We start from the raw sequence: 14,724 nt of genomic DNA on the forward strand, positions 1-14,724 counted from the left end.
AGCAGACACCTAGTCAGTGCTAGTTACAGGGGACAGAGATGGTAAAGACAAGTTCTCTCTGCCCTTGAAGACCTCAGGATCCCATCAAATGCCCTCTGCAATCCCAGCAAAGCCCTGAGCTGTAGCTTTTCATTAACACCAAGCTCCCTGACATACAAAGCCAGCTCCACTCCAGGTGTTAGAACCCAGGCCTGGCTGGCAGTGGCCGCGGTGGTCTTCCCCCCAGCAAACATCGCCCTGGAGCCTCTCTCCATAGTCCCCTTGTCCCTCCGCCCCCTTTGCCTGTGTCACTCCTCTCTCCCAGTTCTCAGGTGTCACTTCCTTGGGGAAGCCCTCCGCGTTGCCTCTGACCAGGCCTAGTCCCTTTGTACTTTTCTTTCACAGAACCTAACTTTTCTTCCAGAGGGGGAACTTACCCTCGTTTGTAATTGTCCCAAGTTCTCTGAATGGAGCTAAAAGCCCATGGGTTTAGCAGCGGGAGACCCAGTGTGGCTCCCTCTGTTCTGGGTGTAGGAAAACTGAGGCATGCAGAACTAACAAGTCCTAGTGGCAGGCATGATGTATTAACTAGTCCTTCCAGGCTCTCTTAGAACCCTGCTTCTTCTTAAGCTTTGCCACCTATCATAGTAGCTAATATTTTTGCTGATTTTGCAGAGGAAACTGAGGCTCAGGGAGGTTAACTAACTTGCCTAAAGCCACACAGCTGTGAGCAGAGTAGCAGGTGTTAGAACCCAGATCTGGCTGGCAGGGGCCACGGGTCAACCTTCAGCTCTGTGCCATTATAAGGCAGCTTAATCATGGCTTTGCCTCACCTGGTGGGAGTCCTTCCTGCGCTGACTTTGGTTTCTGCCCTGTCCCTGCCCCCTTCCAACCCCACACTCAGCTCCTCCAAACCCAGTTGTTTGAGTCTGAAACTCCTCCGGCCCGATTCTGAGTTCCCACCGGGTCTGGCGTGCTGGAAGTCCAGATTTTATGCTCTAGGACAACCTCAGAAAGGATGTCACAGCCCAGCCAAGGAAGGGTATTCTCTCAGCTTTCCCTGAAGAGAGGGGAGGCTTCTGGCCACTCAGGAAATACCCGAATCCTGCTGTCACATCATCCTCAATTCCAGGGCCTGTCCCCTCCCCTCACAAGCCTCAGCACAGGGGCACCAGGAGACCTAGGTTCAAATCCCAGCTCTGCCTTTTTCTAGCTGGGTAGCCTCAGGGGATAACACATACTTAAGTCTCTCTGAGCTTCAGTTTCCAGAAAATGGGCACACAGACAGCACCTATTTCTTAAGGTGGTTGTTAAAAACTAATTTAAGATTCTCAGTATGGCCTGACCAGGCGGTGGCGCAGTGGATAGAGCGTTGGACTGGGATGTGGAGGACCCAGGTTCAAGACCCCGAGGTCACCACCGGCTTGAGCGTGGGCTCATCTGGTTTGACCAAAGCTCACCAGCTTGGACCCAAGGTTGCTGGCTTGAGCAAGGGGTCACTCGGTCTGCTGTAGCCCCATGGTCAAGGCACATATGAGAAAGCAACCAATAAACAACTAAAGTGCCACAACCAAAAACTGATGATTGATGCTTCTCATCTCTCTGCATTCCTGTCTGTCTGTCCCTGTCTATCCCTCTCTCTGACTCTCGCTCTGTTTCTGTAAAAAATAAAAAATAATTTAAAAAAGATTCTCAGTATGAATGTGCCTAGACCCCCAGTACCTCCATAAATGCCTATTAAATCTGAAGATGACAATGGCTTTTGTTTTTAGAGGAAAGCTCTTTAGAAGACAAATCAGACGAACTTGTTTTTTTGAAAAACAAAAACATTTATTTCTGTAAACTGTTTGAGTGCAGATGTTCTCACAACCCCAATACAGCACAGACTCCTCCCCCCGAATGGAACGAGCAAGGAAAACAGGAAAAAGAACAATATAAAATATGCTCATGAAGAACCAAGCCAATCTCATCTTTCTCTGAAAAACAAACAAAAAAACAAAACGCTAATCCTTTGACTGTGGTGCAGACATAGGATTAAAACCACAGGTGTTCGGTTCCCGGAGGCCAGGCTCCGCTGCGCACACAGCTGAGGCGGCAGAGGGGCGCTCTGGCCTGCGCTGTCCTGACTGCCGGCCGAGGACCTTCCTGAAAGTAAAGAATCAGTGCCCAATTCTACCTGAATTCCTGTTCCACATCCCAGACCTCTCTCCCTAACGTCCTCATCGCTCTGGGAGCCTCTGAAATGAACCCTGAAAGACTCGTGTCAAATCTGGACTGACACCTTTCCCCCACTCCATGCCATAATGAGACTTCAATCAAAAGGGCGGGAACAGGCTGGTTCAGACCCTGTGGCAAAAAGCTAATGCCCGGCAACTTTTAAGGCAAATTTTATCTCTTCTCCTTCGGTCTGAGTCAGGCCTAAACTTCTCACCACCGAGCACCATCCATCTCTGTAGCTTAGGCAACATTGAATGAGGTGGGTGAGGGGCCCTGCAGCACATTCTAGGAGGTCTGAGCCTGACATGTGGGGCGAATGCGTGTGCTTGTGAAGGCCGCCATCAATGGCGTGGCTCCTGGTACAGCTGCCTCCATGGCGGTAAGCAGGCGGGCAAGCCAAGGACAACCAAGATGGCAGCACTGGCCCGGCTCCGGAAGCAACATGAGGCCCTGGCGGAGGCCAGGCAGTCTCAGAGAAATGCCAGGAAAAGGGACCACCACAGGAGGTGCCTCCGATCTGAGGATGTGCATGATCTTGGCATCACAATGATTTTTTTCTTCAGAATAAGAAAGAGGGGGACAAAAGGAAAAGAAGGTAAAAGAAAGATGAGCCATGAGCTTTGCAAGATAGGACATAACAGGACGTGTGAGGGAAGCAGGGGAGGGGAGTTGGGTGACAGACAGGGCGGCGGGTGTTGCCTCTCATTGCGTCTCCTCTCCCTGGTGGGCTGGTGGGCTGGTAGCTGAGGCCGCGGTCCCCTCCACTGGAGAGCAGGCAAATGACTTTGGCAAGGGGCAGGGCGAGGGCTGGGGTTATTCCGTCTGGGCGTCGTAATTGGCTCCCCCAGCCTTCTTGAGCTCATTCTTGATGAAATCTTCCTCCAGCTCCTTCCGATCACTGATCACAAACTCTTTAGCAAAATTCTGCATGAATAAAATAAAACACAGAATTCCCAGTCAGAAGGGACAAGATCTAAGCATTGCTCAGGCAACCCACCAGGAAGTCTTGACACCTAAGATACTAAGAAACGATCAAAATAAAAATTTAGTGACAGAATGGTTAGGCAGAAAAAAAAATATATGACTATAGATAATAAAATAGATATAGTCAAGGTATTGTGTAGTCCCAAAACCATGAAGACGAGCCAAGGTCAGATGTGGGTTTGAATCCTAGTCATCATTTTCTGGCTATGTTACCTTGGACAAGTTTCTTCAATTCTCTGTGCCTCAGTTAACTCATCTGTGAAAAACCACCACCAGGAGAATAATAGGAGATAAAATTGGAAAGGCAGGCTGTTGTGCTGGTAAATGTTTAACACCAGGCTCTCAAAAAGAGAGAGAAGGAAAGAGAAAGGAGAGAAGCCCTGATCTGTAGCTTTTACCCATTGCCATGGTGTAAATACTCCTATGGTGGTTGATTTCAAGCTCCCAATATGACATCATTGTACATGGAGTTGGGAAGAGACACCTGATTGGCTCTTGCGAGCTAGTATAAGCTAGCTTCAGGCACCCCTGGTCATAATGGTGCAGGGCTTACAGTCCCAGGTCTGAATGATCAGCCCAGGCACTGAACGCACGAAGTATGGACTGGGTTCTCCAGTCACACTCAGTTACTTGAGGGCAGAGGGTTTGTTTGCATTTACATTATTATTTAACAAACACCATACCATGTGATGGGGCTAAATGCAGTCACTGTGCCCTCTTAGGGTATAAAAGTTTCAACCACAAAGCCCTATAGACCTGGCACACATGAGGCACTCAGTAAATACTTGTAGCATAAAGCAGTAAAGCAGGTGATCTGGCTTATCAGATAAATCTGAGACATGGGGAATCAACAGTTATTTCAATATGTGAATCATATGACTTCAATAAATTAAAAAAAAAATCTCAGAATGGCGACAGATGCAGAAAATTTTCCCAAAATTAAATGACCAAGTCTGAAGGTCAGAAAATCAATCACATAAAAAAACTCCACAAGGAAATAACATAAACAAGTACCACCATTTATCAAGCACCTATGTGTACCAGATACTGCCATACACTGGATTGGAAAACTTTAATTCTTAAAACCCTTTAAATATGACCCAACAATTCTCCCAGAGATCTACCCAACAGAAATGAAAGCATACATCTGCACCAACACTTATACACAAATATTCCTAGCAGTATTATTGATAAAAGCCAAAAAGTGGGAACAATTCAAATGTCCATCAACACATGAATGGATAAGCAAAATATGATCTATCCGCACAACAGAATATTAGTCAGCCATAAAAAGGAATGAGGTCCTGATTCATGCCACAACACAGATGAACCTCAAAACCATTATGCTAAATGAAAGACATTGATATGAACTGTCCATAGAAGGCAAGTCCAGCCTGACCAGGCGGTGGCGCAGTGGATAGAGCGTCGGACTGGGATGCGGAGGACCCAGGTTCGAGACCCCCAAGGTCATCAGCTTGAGCACGGGCTCATCTGGTTTGAGCAAAGCTCACCAGCTTTGACCCAAGGTCACTGGCTTGAGCAAGGGGTTACTCGGTCTGCTGTAGCCCCCCGGTCAAGGCACATATGAGAAAGCAATCAACGAACAACTAAGGTGTTGCAACGAAAAACTAATAATTGATGCTTCTCATCTCTCTCTGTTCCTGTCTGTCCCTATCTATCCCTCTCTCTGACTCTGTTTGTGTAAAAAAAAAAAAAAAAAAATTAAAAGAAAAAGAAAAGAAGGCAAGTCCACAGAGACAGAAGGTAGATGAGTGGCTGCCAGTGGAACAGGGAGTAACTGCTAATGGGTCTGGGGTCTTTGAGGGATGATGAAAATGTTTGGGGACAAGAGAGAGGTGGTGGTTGCACAAGACTGTGAATGTACTAAATGCCACTGAATTGTATATTTTTTAAGATGGCTGGTTTTATGTTACATTAAGTTTTACTTCAATTAAAAAAAATACGAATACAAAAATAAGTCACCATACCTCCAGGAAGAATGACTAAACCAGGAGATCACTCAAGGTCAAGTTTTACAGTATGAACAAAAACTTTGCCGTGTTGAGCCACTAAGAATATAAACAGGGAGGGAGAAGGGGGAGGTTAATATTTATCAGGTGACTAGTGTGTGGCAGGCACTGCCTCACACATTTTCTCACTTAATCCTCCCTCAGTATATTAGCTTTTTATTTACAATAAGACTGATGAGGTGGGCTTGGAGAGACTGTATAACTAGACCGGGATGACTAAACATCCTTCCTATTCCCTACTGTGCTGCTCAGGGTCTGTCTATGTCATCAGTACGAGTGGATGTAGGAGTCAGAAAGGAGAACCGAGAATGAATGTGTTTCTCAACCCTGAGCCCAGTGTCATGGGGGAGGGGCAGAGTGCAGACCCAGGAGGAGGAAGCCTCCAGCTCAAGGTGCCTGTAGAAGGAAGTCCAAAGTCTTGTTGCCTCGTGATAGCTATATATGGCAATCTAAAGCAATAGAACACTCCTGTTTGTGTCTGTTAGCCATTAGAAGACTCAGATTAAGAAGGAAGTTTGATAAGAAATCTACAGCGAGCACAGTCCAACCTAAAAATCCCAAGTATATGAGAAATCAAATTGTGGCCAAAATAAGGAATAAAACAGGACAATAGAATTTAATAAAACATAACAATAAATGTTAATGAACAAAATTACCTTTAAAAAATGGCTGTCTCAAACTACAAAAGAAGCAACCTCAGATCCTAAGCCACATACCAGAGACATATTTAAAACCAAAAGATTAGCAAAAAAGTCTTCTATCAAACAAAAGTATATAAAAAAGCAACCTCATCCACTCCCGCTATGGGGACCAGCACCCAAAACAGCAGGCAGGAGGGGACGGCCAAGCAGAGACAGTCCCAGTAGGCCTCACAGGCCTCTCCAACCCAGGATGCTTAGGCACCATCAGAGGCTTCAAAGGTGAGTTGATTCTTCCCCTCAGGGTGTGGACTCTACAAAAAGTCCCTAAAAGGTCTGAGTCAACCTAAAACCCAATTCAAAAAGACCCTCACACTTTTCCGCCTCCAGCAGTCCTGGCAGAGTGGGCCTTGGACTTGACAAGGAAGACGCCAGCACCTTCAGGTGTGCGCTTGATTGTGTGTTTTTAAAAACAGGGAGAAACAGGCCCTAGCCCACTAATTTGCAAGTTTGATTCCTAGTCAAGACACATACAAGAATCAACCAATGGAGCCTTGGCCAGTAAGCTCAGTGGACAGAGCATCGGCCCGGCATATGGAGGTCCTGGGTTCGATCCCAGTCAGGGCACACATGAGAAGCGACCATCTGCTTCTCTTTCCCTCTCTCTCCTCCTCTCTCTCTTCCCTTCTCACAGCCAGTGACTCGACTGGTTTAAGCATCAGCCCTGGGCACTGAGGATAGCTCAGCTGGTCCTAGCATCATCTTCAGGCACTAAGGGTAACTTGGTTGATTCAAGCATTGGCCCCAGACAGGGGTTGCCAGGTAGGTCACAGATGGGGTGCATGCGGGAGTCTGTCCCTCTATCACCCCCTCTTCTTACTTAAAAAAAATAATCAACGCCCGACTAGACAGTAGCGCAGTGGATAGAACATCGAACTGAGATGTGAAGGACCCAGGTTCGAGACCCTGAGGTCGCCAGCTTGAGCACAGGCTCATCTGGTTTGAGCAAGGCTCACCAGCTTGGACCCAAGGTTGCTGGCTCGAGCAAGGGGTTACTCGGTCTGCTGTAGCCCCCCCAGTCAAGGCACATATGAGAAAGCAATCAATGAACAACTAAGGTGTCGCAACAAAAAACTGATGATTGATGCTTCTCATCTCTCTCCATTCCTGTCTGTCTGTCCCTCTCTCTGTCTGTAAAATAAATAAATAAATAAATAAGTAACCAATGAAAGCATAAATAAGTGGAACAACAAATCAGTGTTTTTCTCTATCATTTTTTCCTCTTTTTCTAAAATCAATCAATCAATTAATAAAAAGAGGCAGAAACAAGCATAAAAGACTCTGTGGGCAGCCAGACCTGAACCTGGGGTCAAGGCCTGAGACCAGAAGGAGCCTGTAAGGACTTAACCATGTTGAAAACCATAAGAACATGTCTGTGCAAAGCATGGCCACCTCCCCACCAAGCTCACACCTCCACATTCTCAGTCATTGTCTCTAGTACTCTCCAGGTGCCACCAGACAGCTACTGGGGCAGATGCAGGGAACACTACTCAAGAGGCAATTCCTGCCCTGGCTGGATAGCTTAGTTGGTTAGAGCACTGTCCGGATATGCCAAGGTTGCCAGTTCGATCCCCGGTCAGGGCGCACACAGAAACAGATCAATGTTTTTGTCTCTCTCTAAAATCAGCTTTAAAAAAGAGAGAGAGAGAGAGAAAAAAAAGAGGCAATTCCTTCCTATGAAGAACACTGTCAGGTCCCAGGACAGCATCAACACATAGGGAATTTCAAATTTTCTAGTAGCCCCTTTAAGAAAAGCAACAGAGAAACACGTGACATTAATTGTAATAGCATTTTGTCTAACTCTTGTCACATATCTTCAAAATGTTGCTATTTTAACGTGATCAATGTACAAAAGCATTAACAAAATGGTCTGTATACTCTTTCTCCCACAGTAAGTCTTACAAAGCCAGTGGGCACTGCACACATGAGGCACATGGCAGTACAGCGCGCCAAACTTCAAGTGCTCAGCAGCCGCACGTGGCCAGTGGTCGTGCAGGGCTGGAGAGAACAGAAGGGAGTCTGAAGGGATACTTGCTCAGCCAAGGAGAATCATTTTTTTTTTCCCCCCCCGAAGCTGGAAACGGGGAAGCAGTCAGACAGACTCCCGCATGCGCCCGACTGGGATCCACCCAGCATGCCCACCGGGGGCGATGCTCTGCTCATCTGGGGCGTTGCTCTGCCGCAATCAGAGCCATTATAGTGCCTAAGGCAGAGGCCACAGAGCCATCCTCAGCGCCCGGGCAAACTTTGCTCCAGTGGAGCCTTGGCTGTGGGAGGGGAAGAGAGAGACAGAGAGGAAGGAGAGGGGGAGGGGAGGAGAAGCAGATGGGCGCTTCTCCTATGTGCCCTGGCCGGGAATCGAACCCGGGACTCCTGCATGCCAGGCCGACACTCTACCACTGAGCCAACCGGCCAGGGCCCCAAGGAGAATCATTAATCAGAAAACATTACAGCTGATCAGAGTGGGAGGGGGTACTTTCCAGGGGCTGGAAATGTTCCAGGTCTTGATCTGGGTGGGGGTTTCAAGGGTATGTACAAAAATTCAAAACTTTAAAATTCAAAAATGTATCAATCTGTACACCTAGGATTTGTGTGTTTTCCCCTAGGTAAATTATACCTTGGTTAACAAAAAGAAAGGGGAGGGGATGGAGCTGAAAGAGCCTTTGAAACCCTAACATTCGCCCCCTCATTTGATAGAAAAGCAACAAGAGGATCATAAGAGGGATCAGTTCTCCCCAGGCACAGAGCAACCTCAAGGCAGGGGCCGGGGGGTGGGGTGAGGTCCTGGCCTTCGTCTCTCTCCTGTCCCCTCTCCTCTGCCGCCCGCTTCCTGTGCTGCTCCTGGCTGCCCGGCCCTTCCCTGTCAGCACATCAAAGCTGCCTAAGCCAAATGTCAAACACTTCTAGGCAAAATGTGCCGGTCTGGGGACACTGTTATCTGTGGTTCTAGAAAGATCTTTGTCATGTCCCGGAATGCTGTGACCCTGGCTAAAAGCTTCCAGGCAGGGGTCTTCCTTTTCTGCCCCAGCAGGACTTGTCAAAGGAAGACTACTCATCCAGCTAGATATGACCCCCCGAAGGTTTGGAAATGAGCACCAATCAAGTTGAGGACACATTTTGTCCCTGTGACTTTTCTCAAGTGCACATATGCTCCTGCTTCAAAAATGTGAGAGAGACATCAGTCTGCTTCTGGGGAAGGCAGCAGCTCTAGGAAGGACTGGGGTTAGGAACCAGGGCTCTGCACACAGTTGAGAATCTAGTTGCAAGCCTGGTTTAAAAAGTGCAGAAATATTTTCTTATCCTTTGTTTTAAATCATCTCATTTTTTAAATGATTCGCAACTGCCTGAGTTTAAACCCGAGCTTTAGTCCTACAGCGTTGGGGCCAAATACAAATAAGGACAGCTGTCCATGTGCTTCTCCAGCAGCCTGGCTTACCTGCCCTGAGCCTAGGTCTCCTCATCTGCAAATGGGGACAACAAGAGGACCCACATCCTAGGACTGCTGGGAGGATTTGATGAGTGTGTGAAGGGCTAGGACGCTCTATGCGTGTACCCAGTGCAGAACAAGTGCTCAAGGGTGATTAGATAATGATCCTAGGTTCACCCTCCTTCTCAAGATTGTTAGGGGAGTCTGAGATGCAAAGGCGTGTTCTGAAACCCTGAGATGAAGGCACAGGGAGTGGCTAGTTCCTCTTCTCTCACCCCACAGTGATTTCTCCATCCTCACCATTTATTTATTTATTTATTTTTGTATTTTTCCGAAGCTGGAAACGGGGAGGCAGTCAGACAGACTCCCGCATGTGCCCAACCGGGATCCACCCGGCATGCCCACCAGGGGGCATGCTCTGCCCATCTGGGGCGTTGCTCTGCCGCAATCAGAGCCATTCTAGCGCCTGAGGCAGAGGCCACAGAGCCATCCTCAGCACCCGGGCCAACTTTGTTCCAGTGGAGCCTTGGCTGCGGGAGGGAAAAGAGAGACAGAGAGGAAGGAGAGGGGGAGGGGTGGAGAAGCAGATGGGTGCTTCTCCTGTGTGCCCTGGCCGGGAATCGAACCCGGGACTCCCACACGCCAGGCCAACGCTCTACCACTGAATCAACCGGCCAGGGCCACCATTTATTTTTTAATGAAGGGAAGACTGTGTAATCCTGAGTAACCATCGCGGCGACACCACCATCTCCTTGCCCTTGCAGAGAGAAGATGGCAACTCCAGCTGCACACCCAAAAGCTGGGGACAGGGTTAAGCCATGGGAGGACAAGGAAGAGGTCTGCTGGGCAGAACTGTCAGGTCTTCTCCCTGGAACATTAGGTCAGTGATGGGCTGCTGACCTATGCAGAGAATGGGGGGGGGGGAATGAAGGGGGAGTGTTTGACAGTTAAGTCTGTGATGTCAGCAATGCATGTTTCTATAAAGTGGGGCCAGGTAGGAGATGTGACCTTCATTATATCCAAAGACGGTGTGAGCTAATGCAATTCATTCTTCCAGCAAACACATGCTTCTTGCACACCTATTATATGTCAGACACTCCAGTTCTGGGAAGTCAAAATTCCAGTTCTTAGGGGTCACTCAAAGCAGAAAGAGAAGCAACGGGCTGTAAAATGCCCTGAAGGAAGCAGTCAATGGCTCTGGGCCCTGATTTCCATCTCTGTGAAAGAAGAGGGCTGGACAACAGGTTCTTTCGGCCCTTTTCCCACCAGACCCGTGGATTTGCACCTAGAGCATGTAGGACAAACTTCTAACTTGGACACCAGAATCCAAGGGGCAATGGAGAAAACTAGCATAGAAAAGTCACCTTTGGGATCAGTTTGGCTTTCAAAAGGAAAGCTGCATGCTAGTCGCAGGCCCATCCCAAACCCTTGCAAAAGAACGCAGGAGAGAGACTCCCCGACTGGTGAGAGACAGAGCAGGTGGCGGACAAGATACATGCTGGCCACAATAATGTATCTTTTCCCCAAGTGGGCAAAGATTAATTATAAACCAGAGACCCTGGCGTGCTGAAGAAAAGCAGCTGGTCCCCAGCAGTTTGAACATGAGCCAGATGAAAATGCATAGCAGCAAACCCACTGGGCATTCAGCTGTCTACCCCCTCCTGGACCTCCTACGCCTGCCTCCTACAACTGTTCACAAGTGCTTCAAAGACCAAGGTTTTAAAAATCCTTCCAGCAAGGTGTAATTTACTCAAAAAAGAACAGGTTCTTACAATAGGCATGAGTCATCACAGAGAAGCGGAAAACAAACATCAAAATGATGTGGTCTCGTGTTTGACAGGTTCAGTAACAAAGGCATCTGCGTCACCATCATAGTTCAGGAGTGATGAGACCCGACCTCACCAAGGAGAGAACGAAGGACAAGAGGGAGGCTCGCAGTCACATTTCTGATGGGCACAGGGATAACTGTCCAACGCAGATGGAGGGCAGGAGGCATGACATCCTAAAGCACGCTATGGATAAGTGTGGGCCAAAAGCTATTAGGGGCAGCCATCCATATGCCTCAAATCCTCACCTCTGCAGGGCCACCCATCTCTTGAGCATTTGGGGGACTGCTTGGAATCTGACCCCTACTTTTCTGACCACAGACACTGAAGCCCTGACTGTACTTTGCCTGATTTCTGAAAAAGGTTCCATCTCGATCAGGGATGGCAAGAATATGGGAAACAGACTGTACTCTCTTCTCCTGTATCCACAACAGACATCACAAGCCAATCATGCACTTGTCCCACTGAATTCAGACTTAACCTCAGAATCCTTCTTAACCCAGAGCTCCAACCAGCCCTGCTATCAATCAACTGATAAGCAAGATAAAATCCAGGTTTAGGTCTTCAATTTCTGCCTGGTCAAAGTTGCACCTGGCATTTCCTCTTTTTTTTTTTTTTTTTTTTTACAGAGACAGAGAAAGAGCCAGAGAGAGGGATAGATAGGGAAAGACAGACAGGAATAGAGAGAGATGAGAAGCATCGATCATCAGTTTTTCCTTGCGACACCTTAGCTGTTCATGGATTGCTTTCTCATATGTGCCTTGACTGCAGGCCTTCAGCAGACCGAGTAACCCCTTGCTCGAGCCAGCGACCTTGGGTCCAAGCTGGTGAGCTTTGCTCAAACCAGATGAGCCCACGCTCAAGCTGGCGACCTTGGGGTCTCGAACCTGGGTCCTCAGCATCCCAGTCCGACGCTCTACCCACTGCATCACCGCCTGGTCAGGTGCACCTGGCATTTCTTCTTCCTTAGCTACACTCACTTTGGGGAGCTTTTCCCAAAGAAATAATTCAATTGTTTTTTTAAAAATATTACTCATACTCACAGCTGTTTATTGTCGGTAAACACCAGACTGTTTTCACTTTTAACAAAAGTTGAAAAAATGAGTCAACAGTACCTACATTGAACACATATACACTGGACACTTATGCACAGTATCTTATTTAATTTTTACAATTCCATGAGTTAGATATTATCATCCCAAATTTTCAGGGAGCTTGGTTAAAATAACCCTGGAGCACAAAGCTGGCCACAGGGCTCTGACTGACCACCATACTATCTGGCATCTGATTCAACACTCCCCTTGGCCTTGGGACTCGTCCCTCTAAACCTGACTCCCTCATGTCTACCGGGAGTGTGACAGCATGTGGCTCGTGATGAACAAGCCTGGCCCTATACACATTACACCTGGCATCACCCTTCATGGGCTGCTGAGGCGCTCTGTATTTGTCTTCAGATGGTTTGTATTTTAAATATATGACACAAGCAACAAAAAGCCCCGCTGCCTGAGCCCAGACTCAGGTGAAATGCACCAACACAAAAGGCCCTTGCTGGTTCTGAGAGCATAAGGGCCTTTCCATGAACCATGGGCTTGAAGAAGCATGAACACAAACAGCTGAAACCTCAGAAGAGCAGTGAGGAGGCAATGAATGGTTTCCAAATGCTGTGCAGCAACTGACGCTTTGCATGGGGGAGCAGCAGCCCGTAAATCTCATTAAACAGAGGTGTGTAGATTCTTCAGCAGACCCAACCAGTGCTCTCCTCTGCTGTCTACTGAAACAAAAGCAGGGCCTTTGGACATTCCAATCAGCCCTCATCATATCCCTCCCTGAGTGTAACTGGCTCTTACAATTTAATTCAACCCAAAGGACATTTATTGAAGATTTACTAGGCTCTGTCCCAGAAATACACAAAGAATAAGACACAGTCTATAGTCTATGTAAAGAGATTCATTTCTTGGCCCTGGCCGGTTGGCTCAGCGGTAGAGCGTCGGCCTAGCGTGCGGAGGACCCGGGTTCGATTCCCGGCCAGGGCACATAGGAGAAGCGCCCATTTGCTTCTCCACCCCTCCGCCGCGCCTTCCTCTCTGTCTCTCTCTTCCCCTCCCGCAGCCAAGGCTCCATTGGAGCAAAAGATGGCCCGGGCGCTGGGGATGGCTCTGTGGCCTCTGCCCCAGGCGCTAGAGTGGCTCTGGTCGCAACATGGCGACGCCCAGGATGGGCAGAGCATTGCCCCCTGGTGGGCAGAGCGTCGCCCCATGGTGGGCGTGCCGGGTGGATCCCGGTCGGGCGCATGCGGGAGTCTGTCTGACTGTCTCTCCCTGTTTCCAGCTTCAGAAAAATGAAAAAAAAAAAAAAAAAAAAAAAAAAAAGAGATTCATTTCTTCAGGGTCTATTTAAGCACCTGTTATGGGCCTAGTACATAATAAAATGGCCATGGTCCCTGCCCTCAAGATTACCTTTTAGAGACACCTATTTGAGGCTGGTAGAATGGGGGTAAAGAATTAGGGTTTTAAAGGATGAATAGGAGTTCACCAATTACCAAAATGGGAGAAACCCTTTTCACAGCCATTGCTTTTCTTCAATCCTTCCAACAGCTCTGTGGAAAATTAACAGCTTCTTTTTCATAAGTGAGAACAAATTCTAGATTTAAAATTACTTGCCCAAGGTCCTCAAGCTAACAGCTGCTGGAGCTGGAATATCAACTTGGGCCTCATTTGCCCTAAGCCCATTATCTTTTCTATTTGACACTGTAGGAATATTTATTTATTTATATTTTTTATTATTAAGTGAGAGGCAGGGAAGCAGAGACAGATCCCTGACCAGGATCCACCTGGCAAGCCCCTACCAGAGGATGCTTTGCCCATCTGGGCCACTGCTCCGTTGCTCAGCAACTAAGCTATTTTAGTGCCTGAGGCAAGGCCATAGAGCCATCCTCAGTGCTGGGGGCCAACTTTGCTCAAACTATTTGAGCCATGGCTGTGAGAGGAGAAGAGAGAAAGATGGGGGGGGGGGGGGCGGTGGAGAAGCTGATGGTCGTTTCTCTTCTGTGCCCTGACTGGGAATCAAACCCAGGACTTCCACACGCCGGGCTGATACTCTACTGCTAAGCCAACCAGCCAGGGTCTGTAGGATTTTTTTAAAGAAGCACTGAGAAATCATGTTTAGTGACCACTTTAAAATTAAAAGTTCAACCACCAAGAAAAATTGAGAATCAGTACATTTCAAAATAAATGTAAAAAAGGCCCTGGCCGGAAAAAAAAAAAAAAAAAAAAGGCCCTGGCCAGGTGACTCAATGGATAGAGTGTTGTCTTTCAGTGTTGTGAGTTCGGTCCTCTATCAGGGCACAGATAAGAAGTAATCAATGAGTGCACAACTAAATGGAATAACTGAGTGGAATGAGTTGATGCTTCTCTCTCTCTCCCCCACTTTCCATCTCTCCCGCCCTCAAATCAACAAATAAACAAATAAATATAAAAAGTATGTTTCCTGCAGAACTTCTCAGAGCCTTTCATGTGCCACATACGTCTATAAAAGTAGAGTTCCCAAAACACATGTGGCCTCAG

The 14,724-nt window shown here is 47.7% G+C and overlaps 1 protein-coding gene across 2 annotated transcripts in view; it reads right to left on the minus strand.

Annotated features, from left to right (window-relative positions):
- Positions 1-1,784: 1,784 nt before the first annotated feature.
- COTL1 (coactosin like F-actin binding protein 1) overlaps positions 1,785-14,724 on the minus strand; it is a 53,283-nt gene continuing 40,343 nt past the window's right edge. For both annotated transcript variants that reach the window (XM_066242439.1, XM_066242438.1), the window contains one exon: positions 1,785-3,120. In XM_066242439.1, coding sequence (XP_066098536.1) covers positions 3,010-3,120 — 111 coding nt within the window. In that variant the 3' untranslated portion in view covers positions 1,785-3,009. The remainder of the gene's footprint in view (positions 3,121-14,724) is intronic.

Source organism: Saccopteryx bilineata, chromosome 9 (genome assembly GCF_036850765.1).
Source record: "Saccopteryx bilineata isolate mSacBil1 chromosome 9, mSacBil1_pri_phased_curated, whole genome shotgun sequence".
Taxonomy (NCBI): Eukaryota; Metazoa; Chordata; class Mammalia; order Chiroptera; family Emballonuridae; genus Saccopteryx; species Saccopteryx bilineata.